The sequence below is a fragment of the Lepisosteus oculatus genome, chromosome 24 (assembly GCF_040954835.1).
Source record: "Lepisosteus oculatus isolate fLepOcu1 chromosome 24, fLepOcu1.hap2, whole genome shotgun sequence".
Lineage (NCBI taxonomy): Eukaryota > Metazoa > Chordata > Actinopteri > Semionotiformes > Lepisosteidae > Lepisosteus > Lepisosteus oculatus.
Genome location: NC_090719.1, coordinates 4,401,170 through 4,427,536, shown reverse-complemented (window position 1 = coordinate 4,427,536; position 26,367 = coordinate 4,401,170). Strand labels below are relative to the sequence as shown.

The 26,367-nt window shown below is 38.1% G+C and overlaps 1 protein-coding gene and 1 long non-coding RNA gene across 3 annotated transcripts; one reads left to right on the top strand and one right to left on the bottom strand.

Annotated features, from left to right (window-relative positions):
* Positions 1-2,034: 2,034 nt before the first annotated feature.
* Positions 2,035-25,648, top strand: lhx6a (LIM homeobox 6a). 2 transcript variants are annotated; one of them, XM_069183253.1, is made up of 9 exons: positions 2,035-2,300; positions 3,214-3,285; positions 4,119-4,301; positions 6,346-6,467; positions 18,561-18,778; positions 19,746-19,846; positions 19,925-20,020; positions 20,955-21,129; positions 21,899-25,648. In XM_069183253.1, exons 1-9 carry the CDS (start codon positions 2,124-2,126, stop codon positions 21,976-21,978), a joined length of 1,224 nt encoding a protein of 407 aa, XP_069039354.1. In that variant the 5' UTR covers positions 2,035-2,123; the 3' UTR covers positions 21,979-25,648. The 2 variants fall into 2 exon arrangements, with proteins under 2 accessions (XP_069039354.1, XP_006640594.2); XM_006640531.3 differs by having other exon boundaries at positions 18,558-18,778.
* On the bottom strand, positions 14,996-18,729 carry LOC107079837 (uncharacterized). Its single transcript, XR_001480745.2, has 3 exons — positions 18,640-18,729; positions 15,784-15,870; positions 14,996-15,075 (listed from the first exon to the last, which is right to left on the bottom strand). It is a non-coding gene; the product is annotated as an uncharacterized lncRNA (long non-coding RNA).
* Positions 25,649-26,367: the final 719 nt, after the last annotated feature.

Here is a 26,367-nt window from a genome sequence, read left to right as displayed (position 1 = left end):
TTGGTCAAAATAATTAACGGGTTGGAGCACAATCCCAAATTACTGTCTCAGTGCGAACTATTCCCTCGCCCCTACAGGAAGAAAAGTTTCTCCTAATTGAATTTGACTTCGAAGATCGTGCTTTTCAAATAAAGATCATTTTTATTAAACTTCCAAAAGACATCTGTCCGGCCCAAGTACTTTCATGTACAGTATGTATTGGAAGACTGCGCACCATGTTCAATTCTGTGCGCACGCCGGTCTGTGTATTTATTATTCTACATCAAAATCATGAGGACACAAAGTTGTCTTTTTCAAATTAAATCTGAACAACCAAATGGGACTCAAATCACCCTTACAGACAAAAAAAAGCATTATGTCGCAAACACTATCTGCTGCCCAACAGGTGAAATGCATTATTGTGCTCTTTAAACAACATATTGTGTAGAGTTTACTACAAAATCGCCCTGTTCTCATATGGAAACGCACTGACGTTAGAAGTAGATTTTTTTGCAGGATGACAGCAAGTTTTCTATGCTGTTCAGTTCAGCGATATTTCGACAAACGCAGTTTCGGATAACTCATAAAATACAATCTATGAGGTATAAATCAGGCACATTTATTAGCATGCAATGTTGTGTTATAAACGCTAACATTTTTTCGGACGTGTTGGCAGGACTGTTTATGGACAAGGGGTCTGTAATATCACGTTCTAACTATCTTTTAAACACGAGGTTACCAGTGCAAAAACATGTTTTAACAAGTGCCACGTAAGTTGAAGAGCAAGCAGTGAATTATTAAAATGTCCTATTTGCATTGTCGTACATTTTTAATATTTGTTATTAATAAGACAAGAACAAATGCAAGTACAGGACATCAACACTAACAGTAAAGACTGCCCATCAGTGTGCGGTGTTCCGAATCTATTGCGAACGCTAGTGTGCGTGGTCTCTTCAGCGTCTGGAGACTCCTCTTTTTTTGTGAGATGGTCCCAACATCTTCCCGTGTTTAGCAGACGCAGAATTAGTCCAACAAATGTATTTGGATGACGGTGTTTCCCACATGAATTTAGATCTGGCACACAATGGGTTAACACTCAGCGTTTGCTCAGAGATTATCCTTGAATTCCGTTTTAAGCACCGGGTTCTGCTTGGGATCAGTTTGGTTACTTTTCTAAAAAGTATTCAACTTTGACCAGCTTATTCTTTTGGGTTAATAAACTTCAGTGGAGCCCTGTCCTGAGCTTGTTACCGTCGCTTTTAAAACACCAGATGCTGGATGCTTTATCAAGTCAAAAAGAAAGAACCAGAACCGTCAGAAACCCTGCCGCGGTTCTCACCTTTTTAAAAGTTAGCACAGACACAAATCACGACACCATCACCACACACAAAAAAAAAAATGTGCAATTGCTTTAAAGACAGCTCTGTGAATCGATTAACAGGTCACGGTTTAAAACAACGAACATAGCTGAAATAGTGGTCATGTAAACACTGAAATCTGCCATTTGGTATTTTTGACGTTTGAGAGCTGGACTATTTTCTCTATCTCTGTTGTGCATATATGTAAGTAAACTTTCGTCTACGTTGAACTCTCTAAGTTAGGAATATAGTCTTGGCTGTGTCTTTTTTTTCTTCCACCTATGACTGCTGCTACGCCCACTGATCCAGAGTGTGCGACAAAACTTTTACCACCCCTCTGGAGCTGTGCGAGAAGGTGATTCTGACACGAGTCTGGATGGTCTCGCACTTCACAGGAGACTGGGAGCAGCAGACTTGCCCCGCCAGCCCCCTCGACTTCATTTCACCGACTTCCTGCCTTGTAGCTGCAACTCCATCCTCAACGGGAGGAAAAAAAAAACAAAAAGGTGGAAGGAAGAATTTGACGAACTCCTCTAAACAAGGCGCTCAGAACAACAACCCCCCCACATTGCAGCCCTGCTGTGGAGCCTGAGCCTCGCTTGTCAGTGCTCGGGTTTTCCTTGTTCCTAAAATCGAAAGTGCTGCAGGACTGCTCTTGCGGGTGGGGGGGTGGGTGGGGGGGGGAGAGAGAGAAAAAAACAAATCTTCTGGTCCCTTTTCTGGTTTATCACTGATGTTGTCGCAGATCCACCACGCTGAGGATATCACCTTCGCCCATCTATTCTTATGAAAGTACAACCGTTTCGCTGTAAAAGAGGATTTCTGGAACACTGGGATCAAACTTTGGATCTGTCCAGGACAGGCGTTTTATCGTGGGTTTTTTTCATGTATTGGAAAAATGAAGTTTTGGCCCCTCTCCCTGAGGGCAATAAACTTTTATCCGAAGGAATTCCAACTAAACAGGTAACAATCGCGTTTGTATTTGCTCCGTACAACAGAAAATAACTTTATAGCTTAACTAACCCCTTTTATTTCTCTGTAATGTGCGTTATTGTTTTCTTGTCCCCTTTTTGGGGGGCTAAAATAATACATTTGCGTTCTTGCCATCTTTAAAATAATAATAAAATGACGTCTTACTATCATTTGGATTATTAACGTTAAATATTTTGCAAATCCGAAAATACAAGCAAGCAAATTAGGCAGATTATGTTTATCCATTTGAATGAAAAGCAATAATCATAGGTCTGAATAAGTAAAAACGCGCCGGTTTTGTCTCTCCTTGAATGCTGTCTTAATAGCTGAAAATGTGTTGAGGTTTTATCTTAAAGTGACGCTATAGATCTAGAAATCACTGGCCCTTTCAGGCGTAAAGATCAGCTGCGAGTTCTGGAAATAGTGTTTTTTTTTTATGAATAGTGTGATTTCCAATCCAACCACTTCACATCGCATTTCTGCTAAGAAAAATTCGATTTTTAATTACTGCCATTAAAAATCAAATTTGCAATTCTTTGGGTGGCCCGATGCCTTTCTGATTGACAGTTGAAATTGACACTCTGGATGCCTCTTATCTTGGCCATTTCAAGCAATTTCTAATTGCAGGTAGTTTATTTTTTCAGTGCCTTGGATTGCATGGGAACTAAACGATTACTATAAGAGGCACGGGTTAAGTGCAGGAAAAAAATCAATCCAAATTCAAATTGCTTCATTAAAAAAGGGGGCTTTTGTTGCAGAGGGTTTAAATGCACAGTAGAAATTCTTATTTATTGTTTTGGGTGGTTTATATAGGGCGCAAAATAACACGAAGATTTAATGTAGGGGAAAGAACCAAAGGCAGTTAACTTTATATTAAGGCACTGTTGTCGAATTTGTCTTGAAGGTAATTTCTCAAGAAATACAGAACACACAAGGATCATCCCGCTGTGTAGAGAGCAAACATTCACAGATAATGGTGAGTAAATATTTTAAAAGCGTGCCGTTCTCTGAATTATTGACTTCTATCTGACATTATGTGATGTTAAGAGATCGATCTAAAATATTTCTCAGCTTCGGCCTGTGTACGTTTTCTGTGAAGCTCTTTTTGATAGAACACGTTTTCTTAAAAAAAAGAATTCACCGAAACTGAAGCCTTTACCGCTTTATGAGACGGCTACGGTCTTTGAATTGGTAGCGGTGCAAAAGACTTTTAATCAATAGCTTTGAAAATCCATCTGTGTTTATGCCGGTCAATGTTGAAAGTATTCGACCCACAGTCCAGCTTGCTCGCAGCCTGGGATACAGCACGTAGATTTTAACTCTGAAAATATAAAGGTTTCTGCAAATACGCATATTCATATTTGGTGTTCTTGTTTTGAGATTTGCCGAAACAATTAGAAACGCGTTTTTCTTTCCGCCTTTTCTTGTGTTCGTCCAGGTTGCGAGTCCGGACGTCTTATGTTAAAACCATCTTCTTGCAAAATGTTTACGTAAATCAGAAACACCGAGAGGAAACCGAAGGTGTCTCCTTTTCACAGGAGACAAAAGCATTGTAGCTATCTTTAAGACTTGTAACACAAGTCGCCAAGGACCTTTTAAATATAATTCCTCTGGAAAGTTAAAGCTGACTAATATCAGTGGTCTGTGGACTGTCTTGCAGCATGATAGGCGACAGATACGCGACCTTTTGCTCGACTTAGCGTATTAGCAGGCCTGGGTTTTGATGTGATTTGGGGGAGAGGTTTTTACTGCTCATTCTGTCTTGTGCGTGTTTTGAAACATTTGCGTTCGCTGTCCCCCCTCTTGCAGTCCCACTCGGATGGTGAATCTCACCGGTCGACTATGGATAAGGAGGACGCTCGGTCTTCCCCCAGTCCTCCGTCCACACCCTCGATATGTTCTCCGCCTTCATCGTCCTCGTCTGTCCCTTCTACAGGGAAGAACTTGTGTGCCAGTTGCGGTCTGGAAATCCTTGACAGATACTTGCTCAAGGTGCGTTAGTCGTCTGCGACCAGCACACACTGACACCAGCGAAATCCGGAGTGAATCTTTTTTTTTTCCGGTTGCCTCAGACAGACGGTGGGCTGCGTTATTCCGCTTGCAGTGCCTTCAGTGTCAGTGAAGTTGGAGCAAGCTCATTTTCTCCCCTCTACCGTTCCTTGACCAAATTAAAGTTCCGTAACTGCTGGAATCATGCATTTTATGAGACAAAGAGGAATTCTGTTCTCAAGATATACAGCTATGATCATATACCCCTAGACCTGTTGGACATCATATTGATACTAGGGCCTGGCATCTGAAAAAATGGACCACTGACAACCAGCCTACAGCTGACCTTTCTTGTTCATTTGTTATGCTATTTAAATACGGTTTGGCTTACATTAGATTTGCCTCATATACAATAGCCTAAACCGATATATAAGCTCAGAGGCATTTTGTTTCCCAAATTTAATAGGCTTCTCATATTTTGTTTGATGCTGTACTATGACTAATAATAGGATAATTAAAAGCCATCAGGTCGCAGAGCAACGCCGAAAGCCCGTGTAAAGCTTCTGTTCAAAGTACGCCTAAATGATTGTGCTAACATGTGCAATCTTAATTAAATCCTATGATTTCGTGATTATTTTACCCTTTATTTCTGCTCTGGCAAGCGACTTGAGCGAACGCCTTAATGTTAGAAGTTAACGGGGTATGTTAATCTTAAACGCCTTACCTAAAATTGCACAGAAAAACAGCTCGCAGAGAGAAACCCGTTGTTTATTCGTTTTATTTGATTACGGGTAGAATCTACACATATGATGAGGCAATGTGTAAAAATGTAAAAAAAAAACAGAGATGCGATGGGCTACCGGGAATCCTGCAGTCACTTTGCCAAACGGTGCGGTTAACTGATTTTACTGCCCTTCCAAAATCGTTAGATTGTAGTTTTTATCTAGACATATATCCGCTTTCTTTGAAATTCAATGTCAAGCTAGATACCGCCTCCACGCACTTCGTGTGAGGACACAGTTTGTGTGCGCAGGAGGCAGTGTTAGGCATGTAGACTTGAGCCATGCAGGAAAAGCGCTGCACGTATTGTAGGAAATTTCTATATGGATGCATACAGTATATATACATATTGCACCAGATTATACAGTTCAAATATTTTCTTTTACACTTGGCATGCAAATGACTAGCTTTGCTTCATTTTGGATCTGAGATTGAAATGTAAACCATAATGGATCTTAACCCACAAGGCTAACACTTGTTTCTTGCGGGTTCCTTATATGTTGTATTTTTTGGGTGATACTTATAGATTGTATATTATTTTTTCTTAACTGCCAACACTATTTCCTATTATAGTCAGCGTTTACTCTAGTACTATAATAAGCCAAATGATTATATGTCGAATATAGTATAGCGATTGGGCTAAAGTAATATCGAATTTATTTTTCAGGGGTGGGGGTTATTTTTAATGTGCATATATGTAGCCCCACAGGCACTGCCTAAATAGACGGGTCCCTCTTATTCACCTTAGAAGAAGGCGTATTGTTGATAATGATGCTTTTTTTGTTTAAAGTTGAGCGATGGGATTCTGTAAACTCGATTTTATATTTGCAGTAATTTGTTAGCTTCGGTAACTTCATAGAGGTAACGCAACGGTAGTGTCCAAAAGTCAGAGATCAATTCATTATTTTTGACACATCCTGTAAGGTGATGAATTCGTCATCTCCCAAGTCCAATTTGTCAGATGTTGTTATCTCCATTGCGTACTTAATAAAACGTTCAGTCATTTTTACAGGGACAACGAAAATAACTTATCCATTTTGTATTGCTCTTATATACTGGTTTGGGGGAGAGCTTTTGAAAAACTTCTTTCTTACAAAAAAACATTTGCGCACAACTCTCTTTTTTTAATTAAAATAATACAGAAAAGACTTGTTAGGTCTCAGGCGCGTTATTTTTTTTTTACACTTGGAGTGCTAAGAGCATTGTTTGTTATTCGCTGTCCTGAGGAGTAAAATGTTTTAACTGCTAATATTTCGTTACTTTGCAGGTGAATAATTTGATCTGGCACGTGAGATGTCTGGAATGTTCCGTTTGTAGAACTTCCTTGCGTCAGCACAGCAGCTGCTACATCAAAAATAAAGAGATTTTCTGTAAAATGGATTATTTCAGGTAGGGTAAGTTTTAAAGTCCATTTCCAAAATATTACAAGAAGACGACTGCTAAACTAAAAACGAACTCGCGTGTCTTTATGCTGTACATTTCTTTTTAAAACCGATTTGCGAGCTCAGCTGTTTTTCTCCATTAAGCACATTTCACTTGCCGTTAATCACTGACGGTTGACTCAGGACTGACTGAAATGACATTTTTTGGTGCTTGAAGGCAGATTTATTCTTCCTGCTGTCCAAGTTTTATTGAGTAAAATTTCTCAGGTGTCGTGTTTTTCTGCCGCGAAATGGCGCAAGACTCAAAAAGCTTGAAATGTAAGCCTGTGTTTTATACTTAAGTTAAAAGTTAACAAAGCTGCAATACAGACGTTATGTCGAAGTTTTATCTTCGGGAGATACACGGAAAACCAGGTGCCGTATAATAGCTGTATACAATAACTTGTATTTCTAGGTGAGCTGTAGATTGCGACAGATGGGCAAGTATCTGTGATTGCCGAATGACGAACTTTCAACGTGAAGGACAATTAAAAGAGCAAAATTACCTATACTACCTATACTAACATGTTGATTAATATTTTGTTGCACGATTTTTACCTTTCTGAGAAACTCAATGAGCAGCATCACCATTTTTGCTTGGAAATTAAAACCTTCCCTTTAAGATGAACACGCGAACTACAGGTTTGCTGCAGTTTAATAAGCGCTTTACAGGTAATGGGGACTCCCCTCCACCACCACCAATTTTTGGTGGTGGTCCTCGATTTAAAGCGTTTTCTCTAAAGAGACAAATTTGTCACGGGTTTAAAGTTTTCTTGTTTTTTTAAGTACTTAGTTGATCAGTTTTAATTCTGTGAGCGTAACACATTGTATGGTGTCTAGCATCATCATTACTGGAGTAAAAACGACTTGAAAAGGCATTTTTTTTTGTTCTTTAGAAAATATGTTCTTGGATCTGAAGACAACAGCAGTCGAAATCTCGACTTTACAATCGTGCAGTTTCTGTTTCATTTCTCCCAAGATCGTATGTTGCTATACCGTCCTCACGTTGAGTGGTCTAACTGTAAAATTATATTTTATGGTTTACATTGTTTAGCAAGAAAAAGAAATTGACCAAAGCCAAAATACACATCATTCACAAATGCGTCATTAGGACCTTATATGATGTCAATTGCTTCGAGATCTTCATTTTCTTCTTCGCTTGTGTGAGTTACAATTTAATAGCTAATATAACGATATTAGAGAAATAGACTGCTGACACACGTAGAAAATCATATACAGATATTGTAGAAATTAATAATCGTTGACGGCATTAAAATAAAGTAATATACTGGACGTGCTAGGTACGAATGGGTTTGTAGCACTCCTCTGTTGATTAGCTTATATTGGCTTCATTGATATACCTTGAGTAAGTGTGCACATAAACATTTTCTCTAAATACCCAATGATCAATACAAATCAATGTCTTAGTTCTACTCTGTGTTGTTGCAGTTCATAGTAGAAAACCACGTGGAACAGTTATTATTTAAAACAGTACTGTTTCAATCGTTACAACACAACTGAGTGGATATAAAACACAGACATGCTGATCTGATCTATACAGCAATGAAAACAATTTAATTTCCAAATATTAATGTATTAAAGTGATTGCTCTTACTAAACGGCCGCTTCAGTATCTTCTTTGTACTTTAAAGATTATTTCATAAACGATGTCTCACATCTCAATAAACTATTTAGCACCAGGGTTCTAATGAAACAATCGTGTTTTTGTAATATTTGTAGAAGAAGCTGGACTTTTACTATGTGTTTAATTTCGCGACAGTATTGAAATGCCTATATAAGGAAATACATCAATGTAATGCTAATCGCTTTGTACATTTTTAAATTAATGGTATGTTATAGGGAGGTTTCAGCTGTAATTTACAAAATGTAACGCTATTAATATTGGCTAGGAAACTTCTGAGGTCCAAAATCAATAGGGCTCAGGCAAATCTTTCATTTTGTCTTACATAGTTGCCCATTCACATCACTGTACCAGAAAAGCCCAGTCAGTCATCTAAGTAACAATGAAAACTCCTGGTTCTTTCGTAAGCCCGTAGTTCTGGGGAACTACTGGATAAGGATGGAAAAAAAGTGCTTTTTGAATTATGAAAAAATTAAGATAACTGCATATTCTCTTATTTTTAGTGGTATTCCACATCAATGATGGCTCATAAGACATTTGCATTAATTAACAGATTTTGGACTATGCTCATGGTAAAACCAATATTAAAACACAAATACGTAGCAAATAATTTACAGAAATGTGTTTTTTTCTATTTTGTAGCTTTCATGACTTAGGTTCTATGAAACGATGGAATTCTGAAGTGTGTTAAAATGCACATTCACTGAAGAAATAAGGCTGATTTTTTTTGTTTACTTTCTGATGCACAGAAATCTGGCTTTTTCGTTTTAAAGTTTTGGGGAAAAGACAACAAAAAGATTGGAAGAAAAATAATTCGAAAATGCATTTGTTTGTTCTGGGTAAATATGTTAGGTGAAAAGTGACTTTAAACGTGGTACTGTACTTTGAGTTGCATTAACATTGCTCTTGAGAATTATCCTCTGTGCTTGTTTATAATCTAGAGTGATGCTTCACTACAACTGTTATGAAAGCCAAGCATACCTGTGAGGAAAACCCACAGAACTGACTGACAGCTGGACTTTTGAATTTTTGTTGCAGACAAATCCAGGGAAAAAAGACAAAAACATTTCACTGCCTTAAGATAATTAAGACTGCAATGTTATTTTAACAAGTCATTAAATCTAATAGCTGATATGCTATGGTATTCATCTTAAAGAGCCTTTGTAAATGTGACATACAGGTATGAAGAGCATTTGGAAGTTCAAACACAAAAATGTAAGCGATATTAGCTGTATGTTTTGATACAAGTGCTGCAGTTATGGAGCTGGTAGTTGTATGATTAACATCACAATACATGGTGTGGGACTGAGAAGCTTCGGAGAGCAGCACTGTTGTTATTTAACTAATAGTAAATATTGTGTTGCAGAAATACATAGATCACTTTAAACGTACGGATGTCTGTGACACACCGGTCTCTGCTTGGTTTACAGAATAGTACTTTCACCAAAGTTCTTAATTATCAAAGGAATTGGGTTAAAGAATGATTAATTATAATTATGTATAGCTTTAAGGGACTGTGTAAAAAAGCAATATTGAGCTGCATTGTAACAAAAGGCCAAAAGGGCTGATACAGGCATGTAAACCATTAGGTGCATAGAGGTATACATTTTATTTCCCAGCAGATGTTATGTTCTTTAATTGCATGAATCTATGTGATTTGCCTCCTATCTGAATAACTGGAGCAGTTGCTTAGTTGGAAGCAAACACGCTTTTAAGGGTTGCTTTGCTTAAGACCTTTCACTTGGCATAGATTGATCTGATTGAAGATCGAGAAACAGGTACACGCACCTTATAGAGAAAAGAAATGGGCTGTGTGCAGCAGTGTTTTATTTTAATTTTCCTAAACTGCAAGGACAACAATTCCTGAATGTCTGGTAATTTTCAGGAGCAAAATAATTGAAGAAAAAAGGATAGCAATGTCAGCTATACTGTATATAAATCCTGGGGACAGACCTACTTTGTGTACTGTACTGTAGATATAGGCTTCAAATAGGAAATCTCACTGTTACATCTCGATGATTGAATTTACATTTTTGTCACAGAGGATTAAATAATCTCTCTGAAAGTTCAGGGCTTTGAAGGCTGATCTTGTGAGACTCTGGATAGAGTAATATTTTACGTTTCTAAAAAATGAAACTGCCAGTCTAAAGCCATTTATGCTTTGAATCTACAATTTTGTATTTTAACATTCTACATTAATATTAACATCTTTTAACTACATCTCAGCATCTTGAATAAACTACAGTTCTTGTACATTTTTCTTTAATGGCTGTAAAAAGATGCTTTGTATAAAAAACAAAATTAAACTATCTTTGATTTTTTTCCATTTTCTGAAATTGAAGTTCAATCTATTCCGATATAGTAAGTTCTTAAAGTCATTGCCACTTTGTGATCCCTAGTTATTGTGAACAATAATACCAAGAATATTTAAATTACAAATAAACAACAATTCTACATTAAATTATGCCCCTGTCTGAAATAAATGATCTTTTACATCCTTTATTTTTTGTTCAAAATATGGATGATCTTGAATATGTGATTGCTTGGTGTTGTTTTTATACCATAGTTATAAAACAAAGCCTTTTGCAACAGCTAAACATTTAACAGTTGTTGGAGTCAGAACTAGTACTGATGCTCAATTAAAAAAACAATGTGCAATGTGTCACCAACTCTTTATATCTTTTGCTACCTTTTGTATGTTATTTTAAAATAATTTACTTCGTTGTTATAGGTACTGTATTTAGGATCGTTCATGTCAAGTTAAAGAATAAGGCTGCATCATGAATGGGCTGTATATCAGAAGTGAAATTCATTGACTTCCTAATGTATTTTAAAAGCCGTAACAACAGGTTTTAATGGTTTCAAGCTTGAAAATTTGCCTAACAAGTGCTGGGATGCATTTAGATAACAGGAAATGAAAGCAAGGCTCACATCAGGGTTGGAAATTTGTCACAGAATTAAGTCTAAATCGCCAGCTGTTAGTTCTTTTTTCATATTATCTTGAACAGGCCGGTGTACATACAAGCAAACAGACTGAACTGATGTGACATGTCTGGGGGGTTAGGAAAGAATCTGTGATAAAGAAGGGAAAAAGAAAGAAAGAGAAAGAACTATAACCATGTCTTATTGAGGCTCTGGATGGGTGCTTAAAGTGGAAATCGGAAAGAGAAAAAAAAAGTAATATGGAGTTGAGCATATTGCATACACAAGATAAATAAAAAATATATATAAAATGACTGTAATCAGACAAGCAGGAAGGATTATGTCAGAATATAGACATGTATAAATGTATATAATGTAACACTGTGCAGAGAATGATTTTAGTGTTTAGTATTGGTGTCTATTTATGTTTTCCAATGTGTGATTTTAATATGTATGAAAGTATGCCTATGCATGCATCTGAGCACGTACAGTATTTTACATTAATCCACCAGCAGATTTAGAGATATAATGAATGGATTCCAAGTTTCATTAAACTTTTGACGTTGAGTTTTATAAGGAGCTGTAATCTTATCAAGTGGATATGTATTCTATTAGAAGGTTTTAACCACTGAAATATTGTGATCTTGTGTCTAGTTCTCCGGTTTGAAAGTATTGTTTTCTGGGTGATGGATGGAGTGATCAGTATTGATTTGGTGTTTTTGAGGGTGACGCGTAAGAGCCAGATATCACCAAGTAGACATCGGGACAGGGAGAGTGGGAAGCTGCTATTCATAAAAAGTTGATGTTTTTTGATGACTTTTTTCCAGAACTGTTGGATTGGAGAACACAGTGAGATGGCATGGAAGTAATTGTCAGAAATCTCTAAGGTGCATTGTCTGTATTTAACTGATTCAATATAACTCTGTGTTAAACATTTTTGTTCTATGAATAACTTTAAATTGAATTAATTATATTTTGATATTTTTAGTAATAGAAAACGTGTTGATATAGATTTTAGTCTGGAAATTTGCATCTGTGGTGATAGAGTGATAATTTTCCCATCCCTTAGTGGGAAGGGTACATGGTCTCATCTCTTATTTTATACAGTTTGGATAACAATTTTTTTAAATTAGATGTTCATTTTTTTCTAACAGTGGCGATGGTTGCAGAGGGTTATATATAATATTCATCTTGGTCTTCATAACATTTTTCAATTCAAATATTACACGTCATGTTTTTCTTTGATGCCATACTTTTGGCTCAGATCTGAGAAACTGAGGAGGGTATTATCCCCCAAAATGTGTTGTAAATGTGAGATTGCTTCTTGTCTCCATGGAATAAAAATAAATGATTATTTGTTTATCGGGAAATCTGGATTGAGCCAAATCACTCACAAAGTGTCGTTAGAAAAGTAGTGATTGAATTTATTTTTCACCAAGCCAACAGACTTGTAGAGACTACAGAGTTTTGTTAAAGAGTGTGATGCCTTATGGATTTGCTGAGAAACCATGAATAACCACATTCTACTTGTTCGGTCCTAATCAAGGGATTATGTTGTTGGTTTGGGCAGATTCAATTATTAAGTATTGAAGTTGATTTGCTTAATAATAATGTAATTTATTAGGTGCACCAAATTCATTTTCTTTCTGTAATATATGCCAATTTAATTTGAGGTTATGTGTTATTCCAAACTGTAGTAATGAGAGAATCTTTTTGATTTTGAATTTTGATTCACAGTTACTTGTGGGGGTGACAGGGATCATTGTGGACAGGAGGTTAACTGTAGGTAATATGTTCATTTTGATAGCGGCCATTTGTCTAATAATAGTAAGTGGAAGGTTCATCTAGCGGCTCAGATTGTGTTCAGGGTTTTGCCAAAGGGGGTCGATTATGAGATGAAAGAACTTTTACAGAAATATTGCAAGAAATATTGATTCCAAGGTATCTGAATTTGCTAGAAGGGACAGGCATCTTTTCATAAGTAATATAAAAAAAAAATTTCCAGTTTGTGGAGAAGTCAGATATATTTGAAAATATGTTGAATATTATGATGGTTTCAGGAAGTGAAACAGATGGATTTTTTCAGCTGTTTTGAAAAAAAAAAGCTAAATCGAATAAAGGTTTTCTAATTTAGCAGACCTCACCCCCAGTTAGTATGGATTTAAGGCAAAATGAGTTGATCGATTTTGTTTTGTACGTAAGTCTTAAGCAGTTAGAACAATTTTGGAAAACGTTCTTTTACAGTGTAGAAAGAAATGCAAACTCTGGGCTGTAAACTTTTTCTTAATCATTTAACTTAGAGTACAATGCAAAAATGTGTCATTTTTCTATGTCTGTTATTTTGTACACTGCAGTTGAACTTCCAATAACATGGCATAGACTGCTTGGTAGATTGATTTCATTCGTTAAAATGAGAAAACTCAGTAGTAGGATTCTATTTCTTTGTCTGTTTCCATGGTGTTGTCAGACTCCAAAAATGTAGTGACCTGTGAGAATCCTCAGCAGTTTGAGACCAAAGAGAAACCAAAATCTTTATTTTGTATTGAAACGTGTCCAAAAAATGGAGAAATGAATTCCAGTGTGGTCATAGTAAAGACATGCAGGTATTTCCTTCCACTCGGCTTATGAATTGCTTGTTAGAACTTTTTCTGTGTGAAACTGTAAAAATTTAACGTTGAAAAATTAAATATTGTGACATTTGTGCTGCTACGTGTATGTAAATATTTACTAACCGTAGCCTGAACTACAATAATATGAAAATATGCTTATTTTTGTATTTTAGAATTTTAGACAGTCATTTGATGACGAACTTTAATTTTAGTGTAAAATTTATTCTGCTTCCTAATGGAGCAGAAACAAAACAAGGCATCAATACAAAGCCCTTTGTTTTAGCATTGTGTGCCTCGGTATTTTGCATTAAAACTAGTAATATAACGAGAACCCTTGCATGGAAGTTCTCCGATGCAGAGCAAGGCCAGCCAGGATGAAAGATGGTACTGTATCCACGCATTGTGAAAAACCTGCTGCACTAGTGTTCCTGCTGGAAAGAAAGTGTTTAGATGCTTTTAATTTACGCCATTTTTGGCTTAGCTGAGGGGATTGGCAGGTTGGGTAATGACATGGAATTGCAGGAAACTGGGCAGGTTTTGCCATGCACCGTGCACACAGGATACGAGTGTATAACAGAACTTACATCCTGCATGAGAAACCTTATGCAGTGATGGCAGGAACTGCGTTGAACAGAAAGCCCACACATGTGGTACAAAGATACCTACAATCAAGCACAAACCCATTCCAGACAACCTGGATCGAAACCTGATGTGACTTGATATCCTGTCTGATACATGCAAAACCAAGGCAGCGCAGAGAGGGGAGAGTGCAGTCTCCATGCAGGCAAGTGCTGTGAATAGCAATTCATTTATCAGGCTGCTCGTCATCAATGGGGCCTTTGTAGCCATAGTAATCATTTTACATGTAGGAATTATGCTCGGCAAGCCAGTGGATAACCCACATTCAGTTCCAGCATCAGCTCTCTGGGTGCTTCAAACACAGCATGAAACTACTGTGCGTCTTGCATATTGTTTTCAAGATTCAGGGACCGAATGCAGATCTATGCCAGTATTGAAATACCGAAATAAAAGAAAACTACTGTATATGAGGGTGGTTAGCTTAAATACCGATAGCATGTTAACTACTGTATATTTAATTTTAAAGTGTTGCACAGAGACTATGCATGAAATCCTCTTTCTAAGAGGTAAATCCATAATATCCGATTGTTTTAACTTATTTATACTGCTCCCCTGCGGTTCTGTGCTGTTGGTGTGTATTTTTAACTGTGACCCTCACAAATCTGCATTCTCCACATACCTCCCCATCCTGAAGCTGCTAACAGCCGCTCTCTGGGCGTGTCCCCCGGCAACGTTTCCCACTGCTCCGGCCGCTGTTCCCTGGCCTCTTCCCACTCGAGTCTGGTAAACCGAGGATCCCACATGGGAGCTGTGGAGGAATGCAGCTGAAAAATGAATGTTCTCATTAATTAAACAGCCATTACAAATACACAGGAGCATGTAAGCTGCAAGGAAGCTAACGTGGCTAAAAGAGGATTTCTTTTTATTGACAGCTGTGCAGAAAAGTAACAGAAATAGGGGGGAAGGTGGGGGAAAGGTGTAGTGCCCCCTAGTGGTCACTTTTAGAACTGGCTCCCAGCTGCTGTCTTGCTGTCAGGCGGCTTTTTCACAAATAGCGTAGCTTGACATGGCGGGCTTTTCGTTGGCCACAACGAGGGAAGAAATAAGAAAGGATACAAATGAGAGGAAGCCATTTGGCCCATCTGACTTGTTTGTTGTTTTTTTCCAGTAGCTTATTGGTCCATAGACCTCATCCAACCATTTATTGAAGGAAGGCAGTGTTTAATAATAATAATAATTAATAATTCCTTACACTTATGTGGCACTTTTCTGGAAACTCCACTCAAAGCGTTTTACAGGTAGTGGGGAATCCCACTACCACCACCAGTGTGCAGCCCCACCTGGATGATGCGACGGCAGCCATAGTGCGCCAGTACTCTCCCCACACACCAGCTCTCAGTGGGGAGGAGAGCAGAGTGATAAAGCGAGTTCAGAGATGGGGATTATTAGGAGGCCATGACTGGTAAAGGCCAATGTATGGGTAGGGTGTGAGTCTCAACTACATGGCTGGGCAGGTACATATTCCCACAAACCTTCGTGTAGGGAAGTGCTTCCTGCCCTTGGCTTTAAATGCACTTTCCCATAGCTTCCAAAGATGCAGAGTGGGATTCACATGGGATCTGGAGTAGAAAAGAAATGTCATGAAATGTGACACGCAATTTTTTTTTCTCTTTCAATGCAGAATTGTTGGAAAAGTGAATTTTAATGGCAAGGAAGAAATAATCACAGTAACGCGGTGTTTGTATTCGAGTTCCAAAACAGCATCTTCTCATTAATGAAAAACAGTGGGCCCGTTGGTAAAAAAACCCGACATTGAGCACGGACCATGGGCTACCAACCGTCATTCCTCTGATTGCTTGAGTTTTTTTTAATTAATACCTGTCTCAGATACCTTACATCCTATTCTCAAGCTTCATCTTTAATTAAATTATTGATAATGCATTGCCTCCCACTCCCCCCCGGACCCCTTTACACAACCCGGGACACTAAGCCCACTTTTCAATGCAGGGAAATAATTGTCAGCTCTGAATTACTTTATGCTCAATAGCACAGCAGAGTTAACTACAAGACAGAATATGACATTCAGAGACAGTATATTTTAGTGAGTTATACTTCTATGGAGACATTTCTCAGATACCATTTTATTCCAGTGCACAATGCGCCCTGTTTGAATTTGGGAAACTCTTCCAGGCTGACAAAGTAACTTAACAAGGTTTTATAGAAACTCTAGAGGTTTTGCATTGCAACAGTTATGCCTCACAATGACAAGAGTCTTGACTCTTCATCTGGCCAAAGGATGTAAAAGGCTGGAGTGTGGGAAAAAAAATGAACATTATTTCCTTGGATGCTGACTTCCATAGGCACCGTTTTATAAAGTGAACCAAACATGTAGATTCTTTAAACATTTCATTTAAGAAAAACACTACTTTCCCACAATTAAAGTTTTGCATTTTAGGACTCCCATACTCTTTTGTATTTTTTTGTAGATGCATTTCAAAATATTTCTGCACCAGTACTTCAATCCAAACAACCCTCTATGAGAACACAGACAAATGTTGTCATTTTGGCTCTGAATATGCCGACATGGCAGCAGTGACTTTGCCAAAACGTTGTCTTTTCTTTTTCAGATACTGTATGTACATGTCTTTCTCCTTCATAAGAAGTTAAATATGGCTTTGTCCAAGCCATTGTTTATGACATGCTGTTTATAAGAGCCTTTCGTTTTTGGAGACTGGTTTTTGTGCCCATGAGACAAGGGGGAAAAATGAAATCTGCGTAAAATACATCAACTTAATCGCCACAATTGCATTTTCTTCTCTACATTTACAGACTGAGACAGATGTTTAGGCCAACAAGGAGGGAAGTCCATCTGCAGACGATTAGCGTAGCTGCATTTTGCTTAAAACCTAGCAACTGCTGCAATTTCATCCAAGTTTCGTTTAATTTATCCCGAAGTTTTTAAGGTACTTTGATTAGTAAACTGTAATTATTATTTAAAAGAAATAACATAGCATTTGCTAATTCAGGCCAGATGGAGACAGTACATATTATTATGTGTGTAATTCAGATACGTCTTTTCTCCCCCCTCCTGCAATTGTGCCCTGCAAATTAAAGCCCCTTAAATGAATAAAATTAAATGGAAATACACAACTCCTACTTCTTCAGCTCCTAAACAGACAAATCAGGCCCCACCCTGACGTATGTTATTTACTATTCCTCACTCTTACAGTGACAAATTCCAATTCACATTTTTTTAATTTAGTAATGACAGAAAATTCTGACAATTTATGTTCCCACGTGCTTGATAAGAGCTGAAAAAGTGATGTCTTCGTATTTATTTTTTGTTCTGCATGAGAATGTCGGTTTGAAAGTGTACAAAATATTCAGCAAATGCAGCAATCATAAAACATATTGTGAGTTTGTTTTTACATGGTGGGAACCTAGGTTTTCATTGGCAGTAAGAGACGTGTGCAGCTTGGTGCCAAAAGAGCTAGTGAACATTTCGCATTTCACAACGAAACAATTCTCCACTTCTCTCAGACATAAACGGGAAGCAGGATTAACAAATTGAAACACAATCACTCCAAAACTCTTACGCGTTTTATATTATAAGAAAATATTATCTTCCAAAAGATATGCTACGGTGATAACTGCTGAAACAAAATACCAAACTTATTCTTTAAATACAGTACAAATCTACTTTTGGTTTTTCTTCTTTACTGCACAAATCTTTCTTGTTTCAGTTTAGCCATGTGTAGATCATGCACACTATTCTAACATAGTCACATGACAGGAAGCCAGCGTGCAGGTGTTTCCAGTTTAGAGTAGAAACCACCTTTGAGCTTGGGCCCAGTCGTTGCCACTTGAAGCTAAATCTTTTCCCACGTGTAGGGTTTTATTCCTTCACTGGAATACCTTCAGGGTCAATGAGGGACTGTCAATCAGTCTTTCAGACCCAATCTAAGAAATTCTAGGATTTGTTTCTTGAATTTAAAGCGTAACCCCTTTGGCAAGTACAAGCATTTTGCTTTTACAGTATATAAGTACTTCATAGAGTAATAAGAGGTCAAAGCAAATTATTGCTTTGTAGGTAGCCCTATCTGAACAACATTATTGCCAATTTTGAATTGCTGAGTTACACTGTGAAATAGTTGCAAACTGTGTACTTCCGTATTTTAAACAACAAGTTCCGTTGAATTCCCGTTTTTTCAGAAATGGAGATTTTATCGTCATTCCGGTTGTTGCTGTTGCTCTCATTTCCATTTGCGGCGCAGGGTTTTAATCTGCGTTGTGTTCTCTCTCGCAGTAGGTTTGGTACAAAGTGCGCCCGCTGTGGGCGGCAGATTTACGCCAGTGACTGGGTGAGAAGGGCCCGGGGAAATGCCTACCACCTGGCCTGCTTTGCCTGCTTTTCCTGCAAGAGGCAGTTGTCCACGGGGGAGGAGTTCGGGCTGGTGGAAGAGAAGGTGCTGTGCAGGATCCACTACGACACGATGGTAGAAAACCTGAAACGAGCAGCAGAAAGTGGTGAGCAGAGGAGGAACGTGCCCCTTTTATTCAGAAGACACAGATTTTACATCACCGATTATACCTGTGACATGTACTGCATATGTTAAGTGTCTTCAAAGTTTCAGATCTTTGGCTCTTGTCTGTCTGACGGTGTGGTGGCTCTGTGGCTTACGCTCTGCGCCTGTGGCTCGAAGGTTGCCAGTTCGTATCCCGCGGCCAGCAGAGGAATCCTACTCCGTTGGGCCCCTGAGCAGGGCCCTTAACCCCAACTGTTCCAGGGACGCTGTATAAATGGCTGACCCTTTTGCTCTGACCCCCAGCTTCTCTCCCTGTCTGTGTGTCTCAGGGAGAGCAAGCTGGGGTATGCAAAGAGACAAATTCCTAATAAAAGAAAATTGTATATGGCCAATAAAAGTGATCTCATTTTCTTTCACCATATTTCCCAGAATTTATTATTGATTGATATTTAGTTAATTCCTACACTGAATGCGTTTCTCAAAAGTGGCTTAGATCTTTTTAACAAGGCAAAGCATACTGCATATGCCTTATACTTATACTCCATGGGTGATCTCTAGTGAGAGCTTGTTTTAAGTATCATAAAAAAAGTCTGTCTGTCTGTCGTTCTCTTGCCTTCATAAGATATGTGTGAGGCAGAATTAAAGATGCCTTCATATGTTCTGTTTCTAATGTTGTGAAATCAGCCACAGCAATTCATTTTGTATATTTCCCATTGTTAAAAACTATGTAATTCAGGTTTGTTCTATGTTCAAAGCTGTTGCCTGTCAAATAATATTTTAGTTTCTATTTTTTAATACAAATTTGCCTTGCAAATTCTGTCGTAAGTGCTTCGAAAAATGGTGCTTGCACAGTATGTGATTTAATAAGTATTAAATTAAATAGCTACTGTATTTAAACAGGGGTGCTTTTCTCTGAAATGTCAGATTCTGAGAGTCTAACTGGGGCGTTTTCTTTGTCTGATGTTAAGGCAGTGGGATCACGTTGGAGGGAGCTGTCCCATCGGAACAAGACAGCCAGCCGAAGCCGGCGAAGAGAGCGCGCACGTCCTTCACGGCCGAGCAGCTGCAGGTGGGCTGTGCCAGACGTTGTGATCTAACATGAGCAGAGAAACAGGCCCGTGTTGCTAACGCTGTGCTCTCATCCCAGGTGATGCAGGCCCAGTTTGCGCAGGACAACAACCCAGATGCACAGACGCTTCAGAAACTCGCCGACATGACGGGGTTGAGCCGCAGGGTTATACAGGTGGGAATGTGCGGCGGTCAAGGACAGGGAAACTACGAATGAGAGAAATAGTGAAAACAGCACCCACTCCCATTCGTAGAGCCACAGTGCTTCCTTCCATTCTGGCACTTTATGAAACCCCAATCTAAAATGATTTCTCCTGATCTAAAACAGGCCTTCAGCAGGACAAATTTCTCAATTGTTTTGACCTCCTCTATGTGTCTGTATTGGTCATGGCAGTGTAATTTACATTTGGTATCAATGAAATTCAATAATAGAGTATGTAGGCCTGTGAGTGCTGTTTTTCTTCAGCTATTTTCCTCCTGTAGCAAACTGTGTGCATTTATCCTGCCTTAAGCCAAACCAAATAAACATGTGGAAACACACCCTTTTAAAGGGTTACTGTGAAATACAATAATTAGAGCACTATAAAGCAATTAAAGTAAAATCACCATAAAGAAGGAGGTAGGGTTAATCATGATGTAATTTGTACGAAACTATTGCAAAGCACAACACAACTCACAACACAAACATGAGAAGCTTTTCTCCAAAGTATTGACATTTGTAAACCTTCTTTGCAGAATTGCTAACCTTGAAAAAATTCTTTAGAACAACTGAAAAACAAATTAGAATGTTACTTAAGGGTTTAATCTACATTGAAACATTATATTGCCCAATTACTAGGTTTTAATCCTCAAGAAAAAAAAGATGGAAAGTTGTGTCCTGATATAAAGTCTAGCAAACTTCATGTTCCAGTCCTTTAACTTATATCTGGTTTTAGTAAGCGTGTACTCTGTTATTGAGTTTTACTTATAAGTAGGGCTGCAAACAAGACTTTGTTCCTTCTTTTTCTTTGTTTTGTATTACAATTAAAGGTGTCTGCCTATGATCTATTTTATGAAAGAAATGATCAACATCTGTCAGCTTAATTGTTACTGGAAATGTTGCATTATAGGTTTGGTTTCAAAACTGCAGAGCAAGACACAAAAAACACACGCCCCAGCACAGTGGACCTCCCCAGGGGCCACCTCAGTCCAGGATGCCCCCCTCCCTCCCAGAAGACATTCATTACTCCCCCTTCGGCAGCCCCGAGAGAGCCCGCATGGTAGCACTGCATGGATATATTGAGAGTAAGTAAGGTTATCTGTGCATCTGAGAGATTGCTGCTGGAGTCATAATCCCCGTCGCTCATGTGCAGAAAGGACTCTTTTAATTCTGCGTCACAGTGTGCACATCTTTAGAAATATAAGAACAGATCTCTTGCTTAAAGGCAAAGGCTTGTGTACCCTGAGTAGATAATAAGAAAAAAGAATTCCAATGTAATTAATGACATAATTGTTGTTTTAACGTAAAATCACCAAATAAGTTACAACGTATAAAAATCACTTAACAACATTTCATATTAATCGTTTAAGTTTTCTGAAAAAGGTACGAAGCTTGTCCTTCAGTAGTCCTTGTTCCCCAGAGGGTGTCCAAACAGTTGACCGCAGCTGCCCACGGTCCAAGCATAGTGGGTTTAATTAGTAAATTGTGTTCAATTGATTTTTTTTTTCTTCTGTCTACTTACCCAAAATTTCCACTGGAAGGGAGTCTGGCTCTGTGTTTATTGTAAAAGTAAAATGTCTCATCAATGCGGTCATTGTCTGAGTTTCCAGTTATGTAAAGCTTACAGGCCACTGCGGCAAGAGCAAAGTCATGCTCAGACATCCAGAGCTGTGAACTCCAGCTTCTATCAGTGCAGTCGAATGGGCTCAGTGGGTAGACCAGCAGTCTCTGGACTTGTGAAATGCAAAAAGGATGACCCTTCGTAGCTAATGAAATGCCAGTCCTGTAACAGTTTTAGGTGTCATTACAAGTAAGTGCATCGACCTGAACTTTTCTCACTGGTTTCCTCCACAGGTCACCCGTTCTCCGTGTTGACTGCACAGACTCTTCCTCACCAAGCCCTGGCTCTTCCTCAGCTGCCACTCAGCCGCTAGCCCACTCTGAGACAGCCCAACCCCCCCCCCCCCACCCAGAACTCTGTCAGGAACCGTGGGGCAATGGCGAGAGGCTAGCCGCGCTCCGCCTCACCCCCCCCCCACCCGAGCCTCTTCAGCGTGGCTGTCTGGACGCCCCAGCGAGAGACACCCCTGGATTTCCCTTTCTGAGAAGATTGTTTCAATTTCAGTGGTTCATATGCAAAACGGGAAAAAAAAAATCTCCCGCACAACAAGGCATGTTGGTTTGAGAAGGGAGAGACAGCCGCCGAGGCCCTGCCTGTGAGACAACCCACAGCCGGTCTTCAGTTCCTCCAGGAGTTGTGATTTTCCCCAGCAGCAGCAAGTTCCTCCTGGATTTCTTTTTCATCAGCAGTGCCTTTTTTTGGTTTCACCCTTTCCCTTTTCCCCCGCAAAATGCCTTTGCCCCAAAGAAATATACGAAAGCTCATTGTGTGGTGTCCGTCCGGTAATTCGGCAAAAAGCAAAAAGTAAAAGACAAAAAGCCAGTGAAGTGAAAGATAATCGACAGTGGCCCAGGAGGTAAGTTGGCCCTGGCCAGGTGTGTGACTGACGCAGGTAAAAGGCTTCAATTTACAATTTATAGAAGACTGTGAGAATCGACACTACAACACAAGATCTACTGAAGATTCCCCTTTACAAAGTTACTTTTTAAGCTAATCTTCTACTGCCTTTGGCTTGACGTATCATGGTTTGGGTTTAGAGAGATGTAGCGCATCAAACAAGACCTTTCCGAAACATAAATCAGTCAATAGTTTTGTCTGTGTTCCTTAAATGGGAAGATTTTGAAATCTTGTAATCCTATTGATTATTAGAAGGATTTCCCATAGATTGTCCTTAATTCAGAGGTTTGTGTGACTACTCTAGCCCACTACACAAGACATCTTCAATCTGTAGATTGGCTTAATTTCTTTTGAAACATTTTTATTTTCGTCAGTGAAATCAGCATTTTGGGAAAAAATACAACTCCATGCATTAAAGTTTAGAAATACTTTCCCGTAACTTCAAATCACAGAGAAAGTATTGTGTTCCAAATATCCTGGGTGTTGCTTTGCATAAAAGGCCCGTGGTCCTTAGGATTACACATGCTGCTGTAGCATTGACTGAATGTAGCTGATTACTTGTTTCACTGAGTGTAGCAAAAACTGCCTTCTGCACTAACTAGCCCTCAGCAGAGGAGGATCAGTGCTGTAGGCATTATTATTGTCTTTAATTATGGTACACTCATTTTACAAGGGCACAGACAAACCATACCCGCTCGCTTTTTGCTCTGAACTGTTTGAGTTTTTTATGACAACGCTCTTAGTAAATTTTCTTCAAAAGTCACTGTCAAGAGGAAATTGGAAATCTCTTGAAGAAAACAAATGTCAAACCATATACCACATTTCATTTCTTTTACCTGTAAATTGCAATTAGTTTTGATTAATAACAACAAAAAGCACAGGTAGTGCCTCTTTTCACAACACTGAACGTTTTATGTTCTAAATAAACAAGTAGTTCACTAATACTCTAGTTTTTAAATAAATGTATAAAAGTACATATTGAGGGCACCTACAGTTATTAACAACCAATTATCCGTGCAGATTAAAAGCTTGTTTATTCAGCAACAATATAAAATGCTACCAACCTTAGGTTTCCTTTTTGAATCAATGGATGTTTGAATGATTGAGCATTTGTATTTATTAAGCATGAATGTTTGTATGTATTTATGAATGTTTGTCACATAACTCTATGAGAAAGACTCAGTCGCAGCATTGTAAGGTGAACCAAAAAATAACTATTTAAATAGACTTGCTGAAGATTTTCAAAATCATGTGATACAGAGAGACTGCTCAAAAACAGGGCCACATTTGGTGCCTAAACGAGTGTTCTACAGAATAATGCAGAATACATTTTAAGCATTATATAGACTGAACTCAATTTCTAAAGTTACAAAACACTACGTAAAGCTGTTCAGTGTCTTTAGTGCTATTTGCAGTTGTGGACAAAAGCTTGCTGAGCCTTTTTGGAAAAGGGGGAGTAGATGTTTTTCTACTCAAAGATTCTTGTAGGGTATTTGTTAAATGTTTATTTCTTGATTATAGTCTCTTAATCGGTATTTAGATTGAATGAAAGTTTTCTTTGCAAAGGGTTCTGCAATCCTGTCCATGACTGTGTGTTTAATTCATACAAAAAAGTGCCATTACAACACATTGTAGACAATATCAACATTCCAGGAGGGGAAGAAAGATCTCCAAAATGCAACTAATTAAAATGTAAAAAAGCACAATGGTGGGTTTAATTAGTTTGGAAGGGGTTTAAAAATTCTTGGACAGAAATCATTCTCCTAAAAGGTGTCTCTGGAAGCACTTAAAGGTTCCTGCCAGGCAGAAGGGAAGCAATTTGTTTGAAAGATGCAGCACATTAATATCATCATTAAAACATTTGCAGGGTTAGAGACCATCAGCTGATAAACTGAAAAGCCTGCAGCTTAGCATTCCTGAAATGGGATTTGGCAAAAACTACTAATCAAAACATTTGCCCCTGAGAAAGAAAGTATGGTTTATTTATCTTTAAAAAAACATTGAACATTTGGTCCTTTGAAGCAATTTCACAAACCCTGTAAGAAAGTTGTCCCTGTGCTGCAAACAGTGTAAACAGGATGAGCTGATAAAGCTATCCTTCCATTCTGCTGGTCAGCCTGCCTCCTCCTGTCAGCCTGCAGGAATTTATCACATTGCTTCTTGAAGGTTACATTTTGTAATTCATCCAAGCTAAGTACCACTTTATTATGAATGTGACCAGTGCGTTTTTAAAGCAGATTGTATGTCACATATTATAAATGTTGGATTACAACAATTCACCTCGGCTGTTCAGTGGGAATATCAGCAATTTAAACAGGGAAACAACTGCAGTTAGGTTTCCTGCTCTATCTCAGAAGAGACCTAAAAACCAATGTGGATTATTATACAGGTCCGAAGCCTGTTTTGGAAAATGCTTTCATGCTTTCAAAACCGATTTATATGGCTTATCTGTATAACTGCAGTGGCTAAGATGTAATTGATTTAATGTATAGGAGCTGATTGAACATTTTGAAAACATCTCAATTCTCCTAGCTTGAGGAATCTGCGTAATGCATTGAATTATTGAAGTGAAATTGATTGAAATTTTTCAGAATAACTTGTAATTAAAAGGACTTTTTCCAGGACATGTATTTTTTTACTTATCTTTCGGGATTTTACAGTGTTTGTATTTTCCACAAGTAGCATTACAATGTGCTCAAAAGGGATAAAAACGGTACAGTAAAAACATCTTTCTGTCATAAAAGCAGGCCGTCCAGTAAGCACAGTCTCTGCACTAGGCTAAATTTCTGTTCTTATCAAGGTTGGATGTAAATAGTTGTTTTTGGCAGTCTTTGTGCAAAGCAGATGACTGCATTTGTATAAAGCTGTAACTTAGCATGTCTTGGCTTTAGAACTAAAAGTCCTAACCTGTGATGCCAGGGAAGACAAGACATCATTGTTCCATATTTATTGAAAAAGTAAAACACATGTAAGCACTTTTTTTCAAATGTCTGTTTTGTTAAAAGAAAAAAAAAGTTGGATTTCAATTATTGTGCATTGTAAATGTTTTTTGTGTACCTAATGCAATAAAAATGTTAAAACATAAATTTGACTGTTTCATACGTACAAAAACAAGGATGAAATGAGGATTTGCTTATTCATCTCTTTGAATTTTGAAGTCACGAATTTCATTTTAAATTTTAATTCTGATACGATTGTTTAATTAAAAAACAAGAGTCTAGTCTGTAAATACAAACAATAGAACCTTTCACGTATTTAAAAAAAGTGGGTCCTACCATCTCATTAGATCTTGGATGGGAATTTTCCAAACAGATGCTTACTGTACATGCATTTGTTTGTTTGCATCCAAACTAATTTTAAATGCAAGATATGTAATAAAATAATCTAGGCAGTGTACAGTAACAGTGTTCTACCCAGTGCTAGCCTGCACAGTAGCCAGAGCATGTAATAGATCATTATATATGCAGTGTGATTTAAAAAGATTGTCAAAGAGGGATAAATATATATATATAAACATTGCTAAAAGAAAACATTGTTGAAGTTGAAATACTACAAAAAAATTAGTCTAAATTAAATTATTTGCAACGCTTGCTGAATGTTTACCATTCACCAGCAGATTATATACTGTTATCCTCAATCTCTGTCATAAATAGCAATTGTCTTTAAACACAATTAGCCATTTCGTGTAGCAGGGATGCACAGGACTTTAGAAGTACACAAATGGCTGGTATCTTGCTCTCCCGTTCCCGAACATATACTTTCTGAACTTGTCCACACCATCACACATGATATAAAGACAAACTTC

What these genes read in the sequence shown, in the direction of transcription:
- lhx6a (XM_006640531.3), top strand. Translation starts at nt 2,124, where the DNA reads ATGAAAGTACAACCGTTTCGCTGTAAAAGAGGATTTCTGGAACACTGG. An exon ending in GCAAACATTCACAGATAATG is followed by an intron (nt 3,286 to 4,118) that starts GTGAGTAAATAT and finishes CCCCTCTTGCAG; the next exon opens with TCCCACTCGGATGGTGAATC. An exon ending in TCACGGCCGAGCAGCTGCAG is followed by an intron (nt 19,847 to 19,924) that starts GTGGGCTGTGCC and finishes CTCTCATCCCAG; the next exon opens with GTGATGCAGGCCCAGTTTGC.